The 14,496-nt window shown below is 42.4% G+C and overlaps 1 protein-coding gene across 3 annotated transcripts in view; it reads right to left on the reverse strand.

The window, feature by feature from the left end:
* Positions 1–14,496, reverse strand: part of LOC142972037 (chloride channel protein 1-like) — a 40,314-nt gene that overhangs the window by 20,190 nt on the left and 5,628 nt on the right. For 2 of the 3 annotated variants that reach the window (XM_076112828.1, XM_076112825.1), the window contains exons 4-13: positions 3,904–4,201; positions 3,675–3,806; positions 3,332–3,460; positions 2,620–2,753; positions 2,430–2,507; positions 2,211–2,289; positions 1,878–2,003; positions 1,483–1,567; positions 1,054–1,155; positions 780–864 (exon numbers count right to left, since the gene is read on the reverse strand). In XM_076112828.1, coding sequence (XP_075968943.1) covers positions 780–864; positions 1,054–1,155; positions 1,483–1,567; positions 1,878–2,003; positions 2,211–2,289; positions 2,430–2,507; positions 2,620–2,753; positions 3,332–3,460; positions 3,675–3,806; positions 3,904–3,997 — 1,044 coding nt within the window. In that variant the 5' untranslated portion in view covers positions 3,998–4,201. The remainder of the gene's footprint in view (positions 1–779; positions 865–1,053; positions 1,156–1,482; positions 1,568–1,877; positions 2,004–2,210; positions 2,290–2,429; positions 2,508–2,619; positions 2,754–3,331; positions 3,461–3,674; positions 3,807–3,903; positions 4,202–14,496) is intronic. The other variant, XM_076112827.1, reaches the window with a different exon arrangement.

Below are 14,496 nucleotides of genomic sequence, written 5' to 3' on the forward strand. Positions count from 1 at the left end.
CATTTCACCGGGGTTTATCGTAACCCCGGTACCCACATACGATTACACACGTAATCGTATGTGGGTAAAAAAAAGGAATAAAAAAAGAAAAGCTGAACAAAAGTCGGAGGATATGCTCGTTTAGTCTCTCTCTCTCACGTTACTTACACCACGCTGAGCTACTCTTCAAAGGAGTTCCCTATTTATAAAACATGTATTCGTTTCAAAAAACATCTTCAAAATACATTAAATATTTATATTTTTTACTTTTTTTTTGCCGGGCGTCAAACATTCGGGTGTCACGCTTCATCTAACCTGCTGTCACGCTTTGCCAAATACTCAGAAATAGATATGCAGATTTGAACAACATAATGCCTGTGGCACCAAGAGGTCACAGTTTGAAAATGTTGAATTTCAATCTGCACAAAGGGGACGCACCAGACTTATATTATACATTATATTATATTATATTGATCAAGTCTACTGGTCCCAATGATACGTGGTGGAATCCAAAGAGACCAAAGATCTAAGGGATTGTTGAGTTTAGCTTTCTGCTTATGAACATCATGGCCTGTAGATGGATATTGAACTTTGTTCTGTATTGTTTTGAAGCAGGTGTTTCCATAAATGTCTGTTAGTAGTGTTTTAAATTAGTTACCGCCGTTCATTTCCTGCTGGTTTGTGTGTTTCAGCTCTCTGTAGCTGTCAGCATTGCGTGCAGGTACAGAGAGATGTACACGCCGTGTACTCTGTCTTGTTTACATGAGTGAAAGGAGGGAAAACAAGACGTGAGCTCTGACCTCTCCTGCCATGAACTGTCCGAAGCCGGGTGGGAAGGTCAGCGTGGAGATGACGAGTGTTACCACAGCAGGAAAAATCAGCCGGCTGGGAGCGAAAAACAGAAGAAAAAAGGTTCGTTAATGAAACAAACTTTAGAAATCATCTGTAATTAGCAAATCCCTAAAGAATTATACTTTCTGCAAAGAATGAATATTTGTTCATTTTAAGCGCTCAAGTATGACGATTCCATACCATAGCATCCTTAAACCTTTGAAATGACACACAGAGACTCACTGTTTGGTGAGGAAGCGGGTCATGGCGTTGGATCGTCTCATGAACAGCACCACCTGTCTGTTGAGATAGACGAAGAAGGCCCCCAAGAACCCACAGGAGATCCTGCACAAACAAAGAACCCCACATTAGCTGAGTTAAGTTCACTTGTCGCACCTGTATGTTCTCTCTGTCCCTCTCTCTCTTTCCTCCCCCGAGCTAAATGCTGAACTAATAATTGGATTCTCCGTGTTTTAAATGCCACATTTGCATAAAGTTTGACTTATTAACATTTTATATCTTGTCTACTGGGAAGTTTGGAGACAAACTGCGCACAGAGACACACACGCAGAGACACACACACACACACACACACACACAGACACACACACAGACACACACACACACTGTATGCCATACATACATCTTTGTCTCAGTTTTACAGTCGCTCACCCAATGATGGCGAAGGCTGGCAGCTCCTGCAGGTCAAAAGGGAAATCCATGCGAAAGTTTGTCCTGAACAGAGCGGTGATGGTCACTGGAAGACAAAGAAAAGGCACAGGTGACATTCATACAATGCGTATGTGAGTATGTGAGTATGTGACTGATTGACAAATTCGAATGTCCTGCTGCTACATGGTGGAGAACACCAACTAGTGGAAGCGCAAGTCAGTGTCACTTAAAAGAAGTGTCAGCTTGGTGTGAATTATTGACGTAAGGGTGCCCTCTAGTGCATGTTTGATAAAGAGAAAGTGACGTAATATTGTGCAGTATCTCACACACACACACCAGTACAACATTTGAAAGACAGTCAATATCTTAATAAATATGTTTTCTCTCATCAGTACCTGCGTCTTTGTTGAACACGGATAACACTCTGAATATGAAGGCACTGAATGTAGCAGCAAAGTATCCTCTCCAGTAGTTTCTCACAGCAAAGTATGTGGATGTTACCTCGATACTGAAGAGCACACCTGGTGGAGGATAAAAACAGGGAAAGGAAACGGTGATCAAACAGACAGAATAACACAGATAAAGAAAGTAACATGCAAACAATCTTGTGTTTCCTGTAAAATGGCTAAATTTGTGGATAATTTAAGGTCCCTAAAGCCCCAATTTCAGTCTCCTGTGTCCACACAGTATATGTTAAATGAGAGAGATAAAGAGAAAAGACTGTGTACCTCCCAGTGGAGTACCAAAGCAGCAGCCGACCCCAACAGCACAGCCCACTGTCAGGATGTCCGTATAACAGTACGGATTCTACTGATCCAGAGAGGAAGGGTTGAGACAGAAGAGAGACGACACATAGATGAGGAATATCTCGTATACATTTTTCTATTTTTTTACAATCACAATCAAAAGTTTCCTGTAAATGAGAATCTTTCCTGACATCAGCTTACCTGATAAGCTCCTGAAAAGAAGGACATGAACCTGCTGAGAACTGCAGCACAGATGCTAGCGATGTGAACGAATGGACCCTGAGAGACGGAGATGAGCACAAAACAGGAAGATTAAATCAGGTAGCAGGGTGCTGGTGTTGGCGATGGTGAGATAAGTTAATTAATCTGTGTTAATATCTGGATCACCCACCTCTTTGCCCACGGGCATCCCGCTGCCCAGGGCAGCAGTCAGACCAATGACTTTAGCGAGAAAGGCCTTGAGAGTTAAATATTCCTTGAGCACCACACCTCTCAGGATGGTCTTCAGCTCTGGGATGCCAGAACCTGAGAGAGATATAAGGTGGAACAGAGGTTGTTTAGGAGGGACGGGAACAAAGAGGTTTGAATTAAAAAAAGAAGAAACGTGTCTCACATTAGTGTATCATGGTTTTAATCAAAAAACGTCCAATTGACTTTGGAGCGGCTGTAAATTTGCAGCCATTTAAAAAAGCTGGATTCAAATTTAAAGCACTTCCATAACCATACAACTCTAGCTTAGTGAAGCTACACCTTGTTTGTTTGTTGATGTTTTTCTACTCTGGATAGTGTCATTTCCAAACCATTTCTTCTTGCTTCGCAGAGTAATTTCCTCACGTGACAAAAGGAATGAGATAACGTGGAAAGCTTTCCTCTGTATTCTTGAGAAGATGAGCGAGGTAATCATGCACCCTAAAGGGACTCCACAGGGTTCCCAGTCAAATGTTACAGGATCTGACTTCACTGATTAGCCGAGAGAGGACTTTTCATCCAGTATGTGATGTTGCAGACAGAATTTTAAACGTATATTGTCTGATATGCAGTGGATTACATCATAAAGAGACATTCTGAGAGAACAAAGCCATGAGGAAAGGGGGGGTACCGACCGATAGCTTGAGGCGCGACCAGGTGACAGAAGAGGGAAGAGAACAGAATGAAGATCAGGGGATATGAAACCCAGGCCAGGTACTGCAGGGGGATGTTCCCCCTCAGCTCCACATGGATCCATTTATAGGCTGAAGGAGGGAGGGAAGGAGGAAGGGAGGGAGGAACGGAGGAAGGGAGGAAGAGATTGGAGAGGTTGGAGAAACAAGAGGAAAGGAAGATCAAAACAACGATGGATTGAAAAGAAAATTCAGAGCGGAAGATGCAAGTACCTGGTCTATATTGCACCAGCCTTTGCTTTACTTTAACAGATTCTGCAATGCATTATGGGCTCTGTAGTCCTACCTTGCAGGCTCTTTGCACTGGCATAGTCCATTGTCCAGCTGACCAGCGCCATTGTGATGCCCAGCAGAACGAGGAAGATCCAGTCTTCTCCCAACCGGGTCACAAGGAATCTCTGCACCCGTGCGATGCAGTCTGACAAAACCAAAACGCCACAAAACAACAGAGGAATGGTAAGGAATCTATCCATGTCCTTACCTTTTTTAATGTTTTCATCTCATCTCTTGCTCACCTCTACATTTGGAGTAGGAGCGTCTCTTCTTCATAGAGGACGTGAGGTCGGGTTTAGCCGTTTGCTCATCTTGCTCATCGCCCTCTGCCTCCATGTTGGACTGGCGCCTGTTCCTCTGCCTGCTGTGGTAGCCGTGCTGGTGTCGGTATCCATCCTGACCGGGGCCACGCCGGCCGTGGCGTCCCCTGCCATGGCTGCGGTGATGGTTGCCATGTTTCTTGATCTGTCTCTCGGTCAGCAGGCGCGTGGCCTCCCGTCTGCCGGAGCCTCCTTGGTTCTCTTGGTACTCCCCATAGAGCTGTCAATCAATCAATCAATCAATCAGTGAACCAATTAATCCATTACTACAGAAGAGAAGAAATCCTACAAATATCTGGCTTTTAATTCTTAGACATGAACATCTTCAGGTAGTTCCTGAGAAGGAGAGAACGTCGATTGTGATAGTGCTCTCCTTTTTGGCAGCCTGGCAGAGAAGAGTCCCTTTTTAAAAATAGACGTGACCACGTGTTGACCCAAACAGCTCTAATGGGAGACATGGGCTCTGCCTCAGGATTTATCACCTCTGGACAGACGCCATGAAAACTGCCAGGGACATCTGGGGAAGAGATCAATTCTCATCTGTCTCTCTCTCTGGCACAAACATCTCTTTCAGTGGGAGATGTCCTCTTGCAATTGTTTCATCCTTTTATTTAATCACAAGATATCACACATACACACACACACACTTCTTACTGTTGTATATTCACACCTACAACCTGCCTAGTGCTTCTACTGGGAACACAGGTGTTTGGGTAATCTTATGGAAATTATATGAAGTGTAAAGTCCTCTTGACAACTACAGCAACATGAAACAATACTATGTCAAGACACCAGTGCTCAATAAAGTCATGAGAGTTCAAATCTAAGAGTTAAAGAGTATACTTCAAATTTCATGTTGATGAATTTTATACACATAAATATAAAGATTCTAGCTGTGTGACGGCTATACTTTTTGTCAACGCAGAACTTAAAATCACTTTCCTCAATCCCGCTTCTAACAATCACAATTCATCACAAAGTATTTCTATATCTACACCACTGAAGCGGGGTCTAATATTTCAGTATTGTACCCTAAATACTAAACTTCATATATATATGTATATATATATATTCGTGGTACATCAACAGCAGACAATAGAACTCCAGGAATACAACTGACAAGCTGATAAGTCGCATCTGGTGCTGACACGTTGGATGTCTGTGCAGTCGCCTTTCAACAGCTTCTAATTTAGCAGGTTCATGGACAGACAGATTGATGGATGGATTAACACACACACACACACACACACACACACACACACGCACACACACACTACACACGGTTCTGGCCATGCTGTGTGAGAAGACATGCCAGTCAACGCACAGTGAAACTTGAGCAGCATAATACACAATATGCTGTAACTGAATGCCGACACACAACACAGACTCAAACAATAGAAGCCACGGATGTTTTGATTGGGTCGGCGATCGTATCTATTTTCATATCGTCAAGGAAAAGATCAGTAAGTGTGTTCGTCCCGAACCGTTCGGTACAGGACATTCGGTTCGGTGTTAATGTCCAGCATAGAAAGACAATCTGGAGCGTGGACGGAGTTTAACCCAGAAAGTGTTTGGCAGCGCACCAGTTGTCACAACTAGTCGGCTTAGTTCGGAAAGCCAAGATCGTTGATTTGTGTCAAACTGTCGGGTATATCTGTGAATACACTTGACATTTAATTTACTATGACATCACATAAACACATTTTTGTCATCATAGATTATCCTGACCTGCCCTTAAGGCTCATGTCTGCAAGGCCACTACACACAAAGAGTGCACACAAACACACTTGAAAGGGGACAACTATCACTTTACCAAAACCTAAAGCAGACACACGATACACCGTCAACATCACACCTCGAGCAACATGTCTGTCAGATTCACTGGAAACTAGTACTACAGTTTGAATCTGTCATAAATTATCTGTAATGACATCATACTACATGCAGTTTCAGTTATTATTGTCACGTTTGTCATGTTCACAGCAGAGCCTGAAGGCATCATAATGTAACTGAACATAACCTTCATTCGTTAGCCGTTAGCGGTGCTGCTAACGTTACTAGCTCTCCTGTTGATTTAAACATGGATTGATTGTTTACAATGTAACATTATCAGAGATCGGCGAACAAAAAGCACGAATGCCGATGTCCTGATCGCATATTTGACTAAATATTTGCTGATTATGATCGTATGTTAAACTGTGTAATTAACACATGTGTAACAGTCCGTTACACCACGATAAAGCAGCGTAACAGAAAGAGCCTTAGAGATGCACACACCTAAGCAATGATTGTTTGTTATTCAATTGAAAATTGTGTTTTTTAATCCATATTTATCAAAATAAATCATGTAAAATGTATACATGTATGTAACATAATATTTTCTCCAAATGCACATATATTGAACATCTCTATTTGATTTAGTTGAGACACCAAAGTTGTATGTTTGGAAGTGCAATCAGCTGTTCACTGCTATGCAGCTCCAGCACGGTCCACCACAGAGCATGCTATGCTGTCAGACATCCATCCCGACCACAGTCCTGCTGCTTTACCTCGTTCCACCTCACCTTCCCGTTTTCCCTCTCGAACAGTGAAACTCTACTCGGCACTGATCACTTAGCTCCTTCCTTCGTTGCCCCCCTACTCTCTGTCGGTGAAACACTACTCAGGGCTAAATTTAGTAGCGGTGTGATCCAATATTCCTCATTACAGTTCCCACAACTCTCTCCCTCTCGCACCATCAGTGGATCTTTCAATGCCTCATCATATTCCTTTAGTTTCTCCTATTTCTCTCACTCTCCGTCCTTCCAGCTGTCTTTTAGTCCCTCAAGGACTTATAGAGAGGAAGTGTGAACGGAAAAGACTGCAGCAAAGAGCAGAGTTTCCCAATATTCTGACAATTTAGTTTAGTTTCTGATTTAAATATCACACGGTGCAGATATGCTAATGAATGGATGTAGCTAGTGGAAGGGTCAGGTACAGCGCTATGCCTCATGGAAGGAATTCATTTCTCGCTCTTAGACATGCGGTCTCAACCCGAGCTGGGTATCGTTTGACATTTTTAGAAACTGGTTCCACGTGGGAATTTAATACAGGAAACCAAAGCAAAACTTCTTCAAAACATAAAGCTGTCAAATTCCAAGCAGTCATTCAAGAGTTTTGCCCAAATAAAAGAGGTTAAACTTCTCTGATCAAAGAAAAAGTTAACGAGATAATCTAACCGACTGTCCAGTAAATCGGCAAGAGAAGATGCTTTAACTCCACTTCTCGTCCCTTTGATGTCCACATAAAAACAAGACATTTATAAAGCACCTTTCAAGAGCAGATGTTTAACACAAATTACATTTATGGCCCTATGGAATCCGTTTTCTTTTCTTTCTAGATTGCGATTCATTTTTTTCCAAAATCTCCCCACAGGTGGGATATGTAGCCTGCTAGGTGATGTGTCATCAAGCCGCTCAGCTTGCATCTTTTAACAGCTATAATGCTAATTTGCCTCTTTGTTGGGGAGCTCCAAAAATCATTGGTGAGTGGAAAATCAAGGCTAAAGTTGTGTAGCGTGAACTGCGCTAGCCGTCTCAGAGGGCCTCTTTGACATGACTGCATGTGTGTGTGTGTGTGTGTGTTGAGGAGGATTTGAGCCTCGATCTCTGTGAAACATCGACACAGAGGAGAGAAGCAGCGTCTCCGTAAATGAAACCAACACACGGAGGCATTTCTTTCTGTTCATTCAGCTCAGATGCAGTGAAAAGCGTTTAGAATGCTAAGAGACGGGTTTAACTTCATACATTCTCTACATGATCACGTGCCCCGACCTTGAAGCAGATTGCAGAAGGGGAACTATTTTTATTATTATTATACCTCATTTATTGTGTTTTCTTTGTACTTCAAAATTTAGCTATCAAGTGACTATCAAATTATAAGAACACACAAACACGCACATACGCAGAGATAAACACACACACGATGCATTCAAAATCACAATTAAATGAATAAATAAGTGATAAGACACTCCTGTTTATAGCTCTGCTCCGATGAGTGACAGTGTAAACAGAAGGCTTCCTTCAGCCCGCATGGCCTTCAAACACACACACACACACAAATAAATGACTCGGCACTTCCTGGAATACGGTTTCATCAACCATTAATATCTTTTACCATATCTCAATCGTGTGAACAAATAAAACCATAAGTGCAGATTCAGAGTATATGGAAAACTAAACAAAGAGACCAATTAGTATCTGAGATTAAACAGAACCTGATGTAAGTAATTTGCAAACTCCCGGTGAAAATGAACTATAAAAAATGCCATCTGAAGCAGATTTGTATTTTTCTTCCTGGCTGATATGCAGCATGCTGCTGTTTTGCATTTTTTTTGTTTATTCCGTGCTCAGCACTAGAGAACCCCGTTTAATGTAAACTGCGTACCCACAACAAGGAGGGGCTACTGTATTGCATTGCCTATCAAGCGACTAGTACTTATATTTGTCTGGTCTGTCTATGCACATCCCTAAAACAAGGGTTCTTCAACAGAACATCCCAAATCCGTGCTGAAAATCCTCCAGATGAGACACCTTTCTGAGACACCCTTCACACTGCCATGTCCGAAAACATACATGTAACGACATGAATAGTGAAGATTAGCACCCCTGCAAATGCACGATCGGGTTTCACATTGATGGAACACACATGGAACGAGCACCCAACACACACGAGTGAACACACGATCACAGATGTACACGGAGGGACACATACACTGTACACACAACGTTCAGACGTACTGCGCCACACATACCACTAAAGTAGTTCTTAGTTGTGTTAAGACCAAGCGGGGCCTAAGAAACAAGGCGCAGAAAGGATAGCAAACAGGTGGCTGGCCTGGAAAGGAGGAAACAGCAAGACAGCGACAAAGTGTGTACGTGCATATCAAGATCAGGGGTGAAGGTGGTGCACGGTGTCTAAGCATCTGTTGCGTGACCACGTACGTGACCCTGTTATTGTACATAAAGCTAATTGGTCTTCACAATGTCTAGAACTCACACACATACACACACACACACAACTGAATGTGGTTCATTCACAGGCTCACACACAACAAGTCAGACTGGCTCCATCCGTGCACATGTAGTTTGCACTGCCACTACAGGTGCGTCACGCCACAATGACGAGAGATTCAGGGAAAGAAAACGTGGAGCAACACAATACGCGTGACAGGGAGAGGCTGACGTAGAGATTAACAGATGGACAGAGAAAAGAGCAACAGAGAGAGAGAGAGAATAAGAGGAACGAGAGCGACACTGACCAGGGTTTGCTTGTATCTCAGAGCCTTCCTTTCCGACGCATCTGCGGCCATTGACACACTGTCACTGACCCAAAAATAAACCCACCCGCTCACCGTCTGTCTCAGCATTACCAGGACACACACACTCTCTCTCTCACACACACACACACACACGCACACAGGGATAGACATACACATGCATGGACCCCCCTCACACACACACACACACACACACACACACACACACACACACATTTTCTGACATGGTTAAACCAGCTCCAGCTGGGGTTTCCCCCCCTTTGCCCCAACCTAACTGCAGTGAGCAAGAAAACATTCAAAGTGATTCAAAGGACTGCACAAAATACTTATTGCTCAACATCTTGCAAAGGAGGCAGAGGGGGCGAAGGAATCAAGAAACAGTTTTGCTAGATTTCCCTGAGCTACACTGCTTGGACGTGACGTTGGTTTCCTCGTAATCAGAATCAGTTTATTTTGCACATACAAGGAACGTTAGCTGATGAAGTAATTTGCAAATGACGAGCGAGCCAATTATCCAAAAAGATGAGCCCAGGGAGTCTGGATGATTAGCTGACTTTATACGCTCAAGACGGTATTTGTTCTACGTCAGCTAACACAGCGTTGGTGCTGCAGGGGAGCCGAGGAGAGGCCCTCTGGAGGACACATGTTCGTCACATCCTTTCCCAGTCCTTCACAAAGAAATCAGTCCACAGGTAACCGAGATGGTCTCACTTGTTTAGTTAACATTACAATCTGTTGACAGATTGGCAATACAAAGCCATTAACACTTATATACCTTTAAATGTTCTTAAATATCCTGGTTGTTTATTCGGATTACTGGATTTCATCCGGGCGGCCTGCTTCCCATTCCTACAATGGATGCAGACGGTATTCCTGTACGTGTTGTTGGTTCATAGTTTAAATGACATAAGAGTTTTCCGTAGTCCCATAAGTCCCATAGTGAGTCCTGATCTTCACCCGGGTGGCCGGCGTTTGATTCCTGATATCGGAAAAACTGGTGCAATGACGCACAGAGGCAGCTCCAGCAGCGTGCCTCGGGTGTTTGCTTCCTTACAGTATTCTCCGTTACATCACTCAGTGGAGTTCAGTGCTCAAGATGACTGGTTTTGATGGTACTACATTCCTGGATGTGCTGTGAATGCAGAGGTGCTCCCCATGTGGTCAATGTCCGAGTGATTGTTTGACTACAGACATCAGCAACTCCAGTTCAGTCCGTTTTCAAGGCAAAACCTATTTAGTATTCCCATGATACGACAGGTGGACTAGTTAGGTTCTACCAAACATCAAGAATGCAGTAAATCTGCCGTGCTAAAAATCCCCAAACTAAAAACACAAAATCATGCTCAAACATTCTGCACCAAATCTCTCAAGAAGAGGAAGAAACACTCAGTCAAACAAAGCTTTCTAACAAACAAAGACATCTGTGGCCTTTGTAGGATGGATAGCTAACGACGCTAACGACGTTTCACACAAAATCAGCACGAAAGAGTAAATCTTCAAGTCCGTTAATTTAGAGGAAACCTTTGAGTTGTAGATGCATGAAGATCAATATGTGTGCGGCTGTGGAGAAACCTGAACGAAGTGCTGTCAGTGTCTGGGTGTGTCAGCACAGCAGGTGAAAAGTCAAGATTATTCAACACCAGTACTGATCACACACCTACACACACCTACACACCCACACACACACACACACACACACACACACACACACACACACACCAGAGCCAGTGTCACGCCTTTCAGCTCCAACAACAGTGCTAAGTCCACTGGAGTCTGTTTTTTTAATATATATATATATATATCTTGCCAGCATGAACAAATAAAAACTGTCTGAACATTTCAATGCAATAGCAGCTTCAACAACTCATTAATCTTTATACTTTGTAGCTTTTATCTGGCGGATCAAGATTATAACCTTTAAAAATAAAACTCTCTCTTTGAGGCAAAGTCATACTCATTGTTACACAACATGTCTACCTGTGCTCTGCTCATTTAGCAACTATATATTCAGAAACTTTTAACCTTCATTTGGTCAATTTCTTGAGTGTTTAAAACATTACAAATCATGTCTGAGTGACACGAGGCTCTCTGTGAGGACAGAGGCTATTTTTAAGTAATTGTTAAACTTTAAGGCCTTGGACACACTGAAGATATCTAAATACATCCACACTGTGGCAACGAGTCGAGGGGCCCAATGGCCCCCTACTTCAGGGGTCCTTTTGACACAACATCTTTGGTGGAGATTACCTTATCTGACAAAACAAATATTTATCTGCATCTTTATTTGTTTATGAAAAATGATTTGATCTTAATAATTAACCGTTCAACCGTGAACCAACAACACATTTTGAACGATAACTGGCAGCAGTTAAACTTTTAGATCCCTGATCACATGCTAATTGATGATCATTGATGATCCATACTGGCAGATACATATCAATTTGTTGTTTGATTATAGCAGCTATAGCAGATTAAAACAAATAGTCATTAGTAGTTTTAATGATGTATTATTAGAGTTTCGTGTAAACAGCTCATAATTCATCTCTAATATCTATTAATGTTGTGAAAACGTCTCCTTCAATACAACATTCAAATTTCTCACCAACGCTACATTTGACGAGATTACATGAGAACACATCATGATAACGCAAATTTGTGATTTTGTGCTGTCCTAAATAAATTGAATTGAATTGTTAGCAGCTGTCCTCCTGTCAGTTCAAACACGGACTGGTTGTTTAAAATGTAACATTATCAGAGATCAGCGACTACAAATCATAAATATCAATGTCCTGATTGCATCTTTTAAATCTTTTGAATCGCATATCCTGATTTTACTGAATATGTGATCAGCATAACGATCGCCAGTAAAACTTTATTTCGACACTATTAACGAGAGTTGGCTATCGGTCACAATTCTTTTTTTAATTAGCATCCCTAATGAAAGAAATGTCACACGTAAAATGTATTATTGCGGCACCAAACTTTGGGTGCAACTAAATACTGTGCCCCACTATAAAAAGTGCAAGGTGTGTTGTCAAGGTGTGTGTGCAGGTGATAAGCGTGAAGGAAACCGTGTTGGAGAGGTGGGTGTGGCTTAACTGACAGAGAGAGAGAGAGAGAGAGAGAGAGAGAACACACCATGTTGGTGACAGCAAAATAGAAACAGAGATTCATTGGAAATGTGTCTGCTTCTGGATTTCACTGTATACTGCAGACCGACTACGAAAACATGAAAACTGAGGGGGTGGACCTGAACTTGTCTTACAACTCTACGCTTACACGGTTTGCTGAGACATCGAACTGCATGTTCTGGATAAGAGGAGCACACAGAGTTTGACACCTGATCAGTCCCAGAACGTCGGCCAGGTAAGAAGAATAAAACATGAATAAATATGTGGATGTGTGACTGAACCTCTGCAGCTTATTTTGAGGTGGACTTCATTTTCCACCGTTACTCATCAACACGCTCCGGCTGAAATCTATCTCAGGACAAAATATGAAAGTTTATATCTCAGTGTTTGTGTCTCTTCTGTAATATTATTCTGTTTGCCTACAAACAGTGTCTGTTTAGTGTCTGTTCGTGTGGTGTGTGCTTGAGTGTGTGTGTGTGTGTGTTATGTGATGGCCAGTCTTTTGCTCTCAGGTGTGTGTTGATGCAGGAGTGTTAGTGATGCATGTGAATGTGGGAGAAAAATGCAGACAAACGGGTTCAGTGACATCTATTCTTTCCAAAGTGTAAAGGCCAATCTGTGTGTGTGTGTGTCACACCGAGAGTACACTATAACAAGAATCTTTCCATGGTCTGAGAGGCGTGGACGACTGCATTGTTACCATATGAAGCAAGTCACAAACACACTGTGTACGTACAGTGTAACATACATTTGTCATAAACAAGCATTATTTAAATGACAACATACAAGCTGCTCGGAGATGAAGTCACGTTTTCAATAAATCCTTTTTCACCACGAAGAAACAGGACAGTGTGAGGCGACCACGTAACACAACATATTAGGAAATCACAGAAAAACACTAAAAAGCTGTGTATTTAATACACAGCTTGAGTTTATATATGATTTAAAATTGATATCGAAACCAAAAGAAGAGAGCTGACTGAGTTAACGAGGAGGCTGCCTGAGTTTCTCCCCTGTGGTTAAACAGTGTTTATTTTGTTTCCTAATGTGACGCAGCATTTAGATATTTGTCCAGGTTGATAACACTTAACACTGGTTCTTCTTCAGCAGCTGTGTATCAGACCTATCTGAGTCCCTGGTGAGCACTATGATGATAGTGAGCGACAGGTGAGGCGATAGAAAGGAGGCTACCTGCTGCATTACTGTCGGCCTGATGCTGATGTGAACACCTGAAGCTCAGAGTTTTGATTCCCCGGTCGGACAGACGGAGCTCACTCTTAACTACATTTGTTAAACAAAGTAGACGGAGAGGAGGACGACCGTACACGTGGCTCTACTCGGACATAGTGGTTTCCAGGGCATCCCGGGAGCAGCAGCTTGTCAATCTGTAATCTGTGTTCTTGTTTTTTTTTACCTCATTATTTGAATATTTACTATTTGCGTAAAATATGCTCGTTTTAAAAAGATGTTGGGCACAAGTTTTAATATATCAGGGGGGGATGGGAAGGTGTCTGCGTGCTCACACGCAGACACCTTCCCATTCAGCACGCTCTCTCTGCTGGAACTTCATGTTCTCCATCAGTTGTGTTTTACAGGGAGAGTTTGGGTGTTTTTAAGTGAGGTTGTGTGATGTACTTGTCTATAGTCAGTGTATGAACGACCTACAGTGGATGACGGTCGACATGCCCCCGGTGTGGAGGAACAGACAGAAGTACCAGCAGAAGGAGCAAAACAATGCAAAACAATGTAAAGCTTTACATTGCACCTAAAAACATACTAATACTTTGCCGTCAGACAGGTTGATCCGGACTAAACCTTTAAAACACCACAGTCACATAGTAAGACAAACAATATAACTAGAGGCAGCAGCAGACCAGCAACCTCTGAGTTCTGCGAGGTGAAATGATTATCTTTGTCAAAGGAGTCTTGTGGCTTTGAAGAAAGCAAAGATAAAGGCTTCAGTTCCCCGGCTGTCTGGCGGTGAGGTAGAGCAGTGAAAACACTGTAAATACAAAGTACACTTCAAATGATATTGTTTTTAAGTGGCTACAATATGTTTTGCTGCTG

Source organism: Anarhichas minor, unplaced genomic scaffold (assembly GCF_050575085.1).
Source record: "Anarhichas minor isolate MPS153535 unplaced genomic scaffold, ASM5057508v1 ptg000051l, whole genome shotgun sequence".
NCBI classification, from domain to species: Eukaryota; Metazoa; Chordata; class Actinopteri; order Perciformes; family Anarhichadidae; genus Anarhichas; species Anarhichas minor.